The following is a 5,924-nucleotide window of genomic DNA, read 5'->3' on the forward strand; positions in this document are numbered from 1 at the left end:
CGGCGGCAGGCCCGCCCCGCGGCCGAGACCACGGCGGCAGCCGGCGGGGAGGACACGAGGCAGAGACGCTGAGGCGGCAGCCGGGGCTGGGGACTGCGCCGCCAGGAGCCGCTCCCGCCCCCCCGCCAGCTGGTGGAACAGTCCCGGAGAACGGCCGGGGAGGTGACAGGTAACGGCGCATGTGCAGTCGGCGCTGTCCCCGCCGAGGATCAGAGCGCGACTTGCGTAGAGTGGCGGGTGCTGGGTTCGAGTCCCTGAGGCGGCGGGTCGGGGCAGCCCGGTACCCCGGCAGGGCCCTGCGCGGCTCCAGCCCGCGGCGGCGTCAGCTCGGCCCGCAGGGGCTCGTTACGGGGACTAAGCACAGTCCTCTGACCATGGGTCCCGCGGGGAAATGCAGCCCCAGTGAACAGGCCTCATCTGGCCCTGAGCAACACCCATCCTGGGCAACTGGCCGCCCTGTTCCGCCAGACGCAGCAGGGACCCCGCGGCAGAGAGCACCCTGGGACAGGCGCTGAAGGAGGCGAGACAGCCGTGCTGCAGGCTGCTGGGGGTCAGGCCCTGGCTGCCAGAGCTGTAATTCTGCTCTTTCTGACTGGAGGGACTTGTGGCATCGCCCTCTCCCTTTAAGCAGCATTGATGGCCCATAACAGCACACCTTGGCCTGCTTTTCCCATGCCTGTGTGCTGGGACATGGGTAAGGACAGCCTGTGGGCCCACACACCGCCAGCTTCCCATGCAGCCTGCTCACAGCCCTTCCTGGAAGATTCCACGGTGGTTTCAAGCACGTTCACCCCAGCTGGCATCAGGACACTGAAATCCCACCTGCCTGGAGATGGTTTCCCAGGTCAAGTCAGCCCATCCCCTCAAACTCCCAGTGGCACTCAGTGTCGTGCTCGGCAGGGGCCACCGTGCAGGAAACAAGTATCTGAGCTGTAAGCTCCCTGTGGGGACTTGAAATCTTTGCAGCAAGGGTTCTGTGCGTACAGAGCGGTGTATGTGAGCACCTGGAGTCAACATGTGTCTCTCCTCGAGTTGTCTCAGCAGGGCGAGGAGTGGAGGAGCCGCGGGCTCTGCGAGGTGACAGAAACCTGAGTGCTAAGACCAGCAGAGCTGGAAAGAAGCCATAACCCACTCGCGTAGGCACCAAGGAGATGGCCACAAAGGCCATGAGCGGTCAGTGTCCGGCTTTCCCCTGTCTCGGCCGTGGCAGCGATGCTGTACATGCCACGCCGCGCCTGACCGCAGCCCGAGCGGCCGCGGGCAGCTGAAGCGCCGAGCCCGGGAGCCCAGCGATCACCCGCGGGCCCGCCGGAGGGGGCAGCCTGGCGGGAAAGGGAACGGGCCCAGGCCTGGCAGAGGCGGCAGCCCGGGCGGGGAGGCCCCGAGGCGGCGCGGGCGCCGCGGAGATGGCGAGGGCGGCGGCGGCGGCGGGCGGGCCCGCGGGGAGGCGGCGGCGGGCGGAAGAGGCGGCGGGCGATGGCCGGGGCGCTGCTGCGCGGCGGGGTGCGCCGCTTCCCCTGGCTCTGCAACGTGCTGCTCTACGGCGGGCTCTTCGCGGCGGGGGACGCGGCCCAGCAGCTGTGGCGGCGCCGGCGGCAGCCGCCCGACTGGGCGCAAACGCGGCGCGTCGCGCTGGTGGCCCTCGCCTTCCACGGCAACTTCAGCTACGTCTGGCTGCGGGCGCTGGAGCGGGCGCTGCCCGGCCGCCGCCCGGCCGCCGTCCTCGGCAAGGTGCTCTGCGACCAGCTCCTCGGCGCCCCCGTCGCCGTCCTCGCCTTCTACACGGGTGGGTGCCGCGGGGGGCGGCGGGGCGGGCCTGCTGGGCTGCGGGCGGCGTCGAGCCAAGAGACCCGGAGCCCGCACCGAGAGCGGGATGGGGAGGCGGGCCGGGAACCCGCCGCTGCCGGGCGCTGGCCGCCGTGGGCCGGCTCCCGCAGCCCCAGCAGCGCCAGCCTGGGGCCGGGCTCGCTGCGCTGCCGCCCTCGGCTCGACGCCAACCGCGGCTCGGCACAGGGGGAGCCGGGGAAGCGGCTGGGACTCGTGAGGGCCGACAGTCCCCGGGGCGGCCCGCCGGGCAGCGGGGGAAAGTAACCGTGCTGAGGCGTCACTGGCCGCGCTGGGTGGGACGGGCCCCGCGGAGGCCGTGAGCCCACCCCTGCAGCGAGCGGGGACGCCCCCGAGCGAGAGCTCCAGGGACGGGCCTCCCCCCCGCCGGGCAGCCGTCCTGCTCGCGGGTGGTCTCCAGCAGCAGCGGGTAAGAAGAACAGCATCCCAGAGGGAATCATGAGGGAATAGGAAAGGTACTAGGTGAGAGTAGTGTAGAACCAGGCGCTCGTTTGATTTCCACTTGACGTGGAAGAAGCATGGGGCGGGTATGCTGTGCCTGGGAGAGCCGCACTTGAAGGCCCTGGCAGGGAAATCCTTCAGTCCGTGACTGTGACTGAAGAGGCACGGAGGAAGGAGTCACACACCCGCTGCTGGCTCTCAGAATTCTGTCCAACTGTGAGCAGAGAATCGCCCGAGGTCCAGCAGGACCTGAAGGACCAGGAAAGGGTCAGTCAGAGTCCCAGAACTGGGTAGCAGTGTGATGTAATACCAAAATAACTATCCATTGAGACACTGAGAACCTCATGCCATGCGAATACCTGGAAAGATTCCTGGGTTGGGCTGGGCCTCTTTGGCCTCTGCTCAGGCACAGATGCATAGCTTTTCATGTTTGATTGGTTCGTTAAAGCCGGTTGCCTAATACTTTCACTTAATACAGGTCACGTCTCCCAGTTAAGGTGATTTCTGAAGAGCTGCTACATCTCTTAGAAAGGTCTACCCTTAATTTGACACCTGAGCAGCCCCATTGCATGAAACACCGTTTGAAGGGTTTGGTTTATTGTTGTGAGCCCTTTGAGCGATATTCTGTGTGATGGGCATTTACTTATTTCCAGTTTGCATGTGCCTGACATGTGTCTCAATTTCAGGTCGTTCCGCTTGTCTCTTGATCTTGGGTGCAATGTCAGGAACCTGTCCTGAGGCTGGCTTGGGCTGGAATCAGGAGGATCAACTGGAATTTCTTTAAAATTTTGGGATGCTCTATGTGGACTGCTACCTGAGTAGGGTTCAGAACTGATCTGCTTATCAGTTCTCAAGTTTGGATGTGACGTGGGCAATTGTGGAGGTGAAAGAATCACATGGTGATGATGGCTGAAAGACAGAACATGAGGTGCCCTTTCACCTGTGCACTGTGTTCCACTTGGTCTGTGGTGTCCACACCGAGAGCCAAGTCAGTGGATGAGGAGATAGCATGGGGCACCATTAGGCAGCTGGAATGGTATTATTTCCTTCAAATCATATCAGCTTTTCTTTCAAAGCTGTGGCAGTGTGTCGTGAGAAGAGTTCGGGGTATCACTGGGAAACACGAATGCTTTAATTTTGTGGCTTTTTTCCTGATTGTTGTAACTACTTTGCCACCAGGTATGAGCATCCTTCAGAGGAAAGAGGACATCTTTTCAGACTGTAAAAAGAAATTCTGGAATACATACAAGGTGAGGCAAGCAATTAAAAATAGCATTATTGGATAAAATACCTGAAATAGTCCTTCCTCCAAGAGCCTTTCACTCAGCTGAAGACACTGCTGCCTTTTCCCTGAAGGAGTACCCACACGCTGTGTTCAGTTCGTGGTGCCGCTGGTGTGAACACCTCTGAAAATCAGGAGTTGGAGACATCTTCTTAAGGAATCGTTTCCAGCCTGTGCTTTTCAGTGACAGTCTTCTCACTTCCAGAAACACAGTCCCTCGTTTTAGGGCGACTTTGGTATAAATAGCTGGGCTTGGTTTGCGTTTCTATGTACACAGGGAAAAAAGCCACATTCTACCTCAGAGCTGAGCAAATTTGGAATCTTAAAGATTTCTCAGGCACAAGAAGAAAGATAAATGAGCAGAAAAAAATATAACAGGAGGAGAAACTGTAATGCAGTGTGAATGTCTCTTCACTGTGGAATTACATAGGTAGAATAGAAAAGGATTATTTTTACTCCTATGGAGGATGATTCCAAAACCAGTGCCCACTATATCCTATTGAAGCATAAGGTTTGTATTGACCTTATGTGCTGTGAGTAAATTACCCATTGATTTTTGCAGAAAAGTCTTGCATGCATGAGTAAGTAGAAGGAGCATTGCAAGTGTGAAATAAATAGTGTTCAGTGGTATTTTTCCTTCACGGCTGAAACAAATGTTCAGATAGTTAAACATTTGTTCACCCATCTGGTAAATGTGCTTCTTTGTCAGGTGACTGCAAAGACTTCCCTGTGCTTGGGGGTTTGGATTCAAAATGGGTTAGAATAATGTGCTTGAGGAACTCCTAGCATAGGGGCCCACGGAGATGAGGAGTTTAGTACTGCAGCCTCTGAGTTCAGCAAGGTAGTTTGCAATTGAATAGCTTTCATTAACTGCTGAAACAGGTTTCAGTCTTGGCTGGACATGGTAAGAAGAGGTGAATTGTGGCTGAAGTCTGTAAGAGTAATGAGTAACCGGTGGTTCCTTTTCATTTCAGACGGGACTGATGTACTGGCCTTTCGTGCAGGTGAGTGTGGAGGGTAACTTGGTGACCCTGCCTTTCTCCTAAAACCTGACCTGGGGTGTTCCTAGTGTGTCCTCCCCAGGGAGAAGTCACTGGAGCCCTTGGGTGTGAGACCTGGCCCTGCCTGGAGCACTAACCGAGCTCTCTCTCCTTCCAACGCAGCTCTCAAACTTCCTCCTGGTGCCCGTTTACCTGCGCACAGCTTACACGGGGCTCTGTGGCTTTGTCTGGGCCGCCTTCATTTGCTTTTCCCAGCAGAGTGGAGATGGCACAGCAAAGTCAGCGTTTATGTGGCTCCAAGGAGAGAAGGTCAATGCAGATGAAGAGTCATCAGAGGAGTAAGAGCTTCAGTTCTGAACGCATTCTAAATTGTTCAGCCGAGTTTATGAAAGTCAGTAAACCCCACTGCAGCCTCATTGCTGTGTTTAAAACAAACAGTCATCTCACCATTTGGTGGTTAGTGTAAGCAGTGGAACAGTTTGTCTTTGTGCCTGTTTATTTTTCATAAAAGAGGCCAGTTGTATGTTGGCATTTCATTGTTACCGAGCTGCCAGCCCATCTCTTCTGGGAACAACTGACTGGCGGGGCAGTGCAGGCACTTGCACAGCATGTCACACTGCCTCGCTGGGGAGCAACAGGAACTGTAATTTCATTTCCAAGCAGCTTGTAATAGCTAGAAAAATGGTAATAGAATGTTAAATCATCAGTTGTCGGACTCGACAGTTGTTATCAGTGCCAGATTGCTTTTGCCAAACAAAATGTGGTGGTTTCTTATCTGAGAAGTGACAGTGAGTCTGTTGTTCAGAGGAGACAAGTGCTGTCTCTGTAGGGACCACTGCTCTGTAGGTGCAGGCTTGCTTTCTGCCACGTGAAAATCTGTATAGCAGTTAATTATTTCATAGAATATACAAACCTCAAATATATTTGTACATTTTTTTGTCTCAGCTGGGATAGTAAAGATAACTAACTGTGCTCAGAGTGCTCTGGGGAAGGCTGCATACTGATGCTTGGGGTCATGGCAGCTCCTGCAGGAGGGAGCCTAACTCAACCCACCCTCAGCTTTCTCTGTGTGTGTCAACAACTTCTGCCTCTGCCCCTCAGGGGTCACAGTTTTGCAGAGCACATGGCACTCTTGACACCTTCACTCTTTCCTACTGTGTCATTATGTCCAAGATGAAGAAGCAGCACAGGAAGGCAGGTGATGTGAATGCCAGAATCCATCTCTGTAAGAAACCCCAGACTCCCTGGTATGGGTGGCACTGCTGGAACCCAAGGTTGGCTGTTCTGTAGCTGGTAGCTTCATTCTAGATGCTCCTGCTTGTGAGTGGAATTGCCCTGCGTGGTGTCCATCGTAC

The 5,924-nt window shown here is 56.1% G+C and overlaps 1 protein-coding gene across 1 annotated transcript; it reads left to right on the forward strand.

Annotated features, from left to right (window-relative positions):
- Positions 1-1,476: 1,476 nt before the first annotated feature.
- Positions 1,477-4,911, forward strand: MPV17L (MPV17 mitochondrial inner membrane protein like; the record flags this gene model as incomplete). Its single annotated transcript, XM_084271235.1, has 4 exons — positions 1,477-1,786; positions 3,466-3,536; positions 4,543-4,572; positions 4,732-4,911. 4 exons carry the CDS (start codon positions 1,477-1,479, stop codon positions 4,909-4,911), a joined length of 591 nt encoding a protein of 196 aa, XP_084127361.1.
- Between the last annotated feature and the right edge of the window lie 1,013 nt (positions 4,912-5,924).

The sequence above is a fragment of the Gallinula chloropus genome, assembly GCF_964237585.1.
Source record: "Gallinula chloropus genome assembly, chromosome: 15".
In the NCBI taxonomy this organism is placed as follows: domain Eukaryota; kingdom Metazoa; phylum Chordata; class Aves; order Gruiformes; family Rallidae; genus Gallinula; species Gallinula chloropus.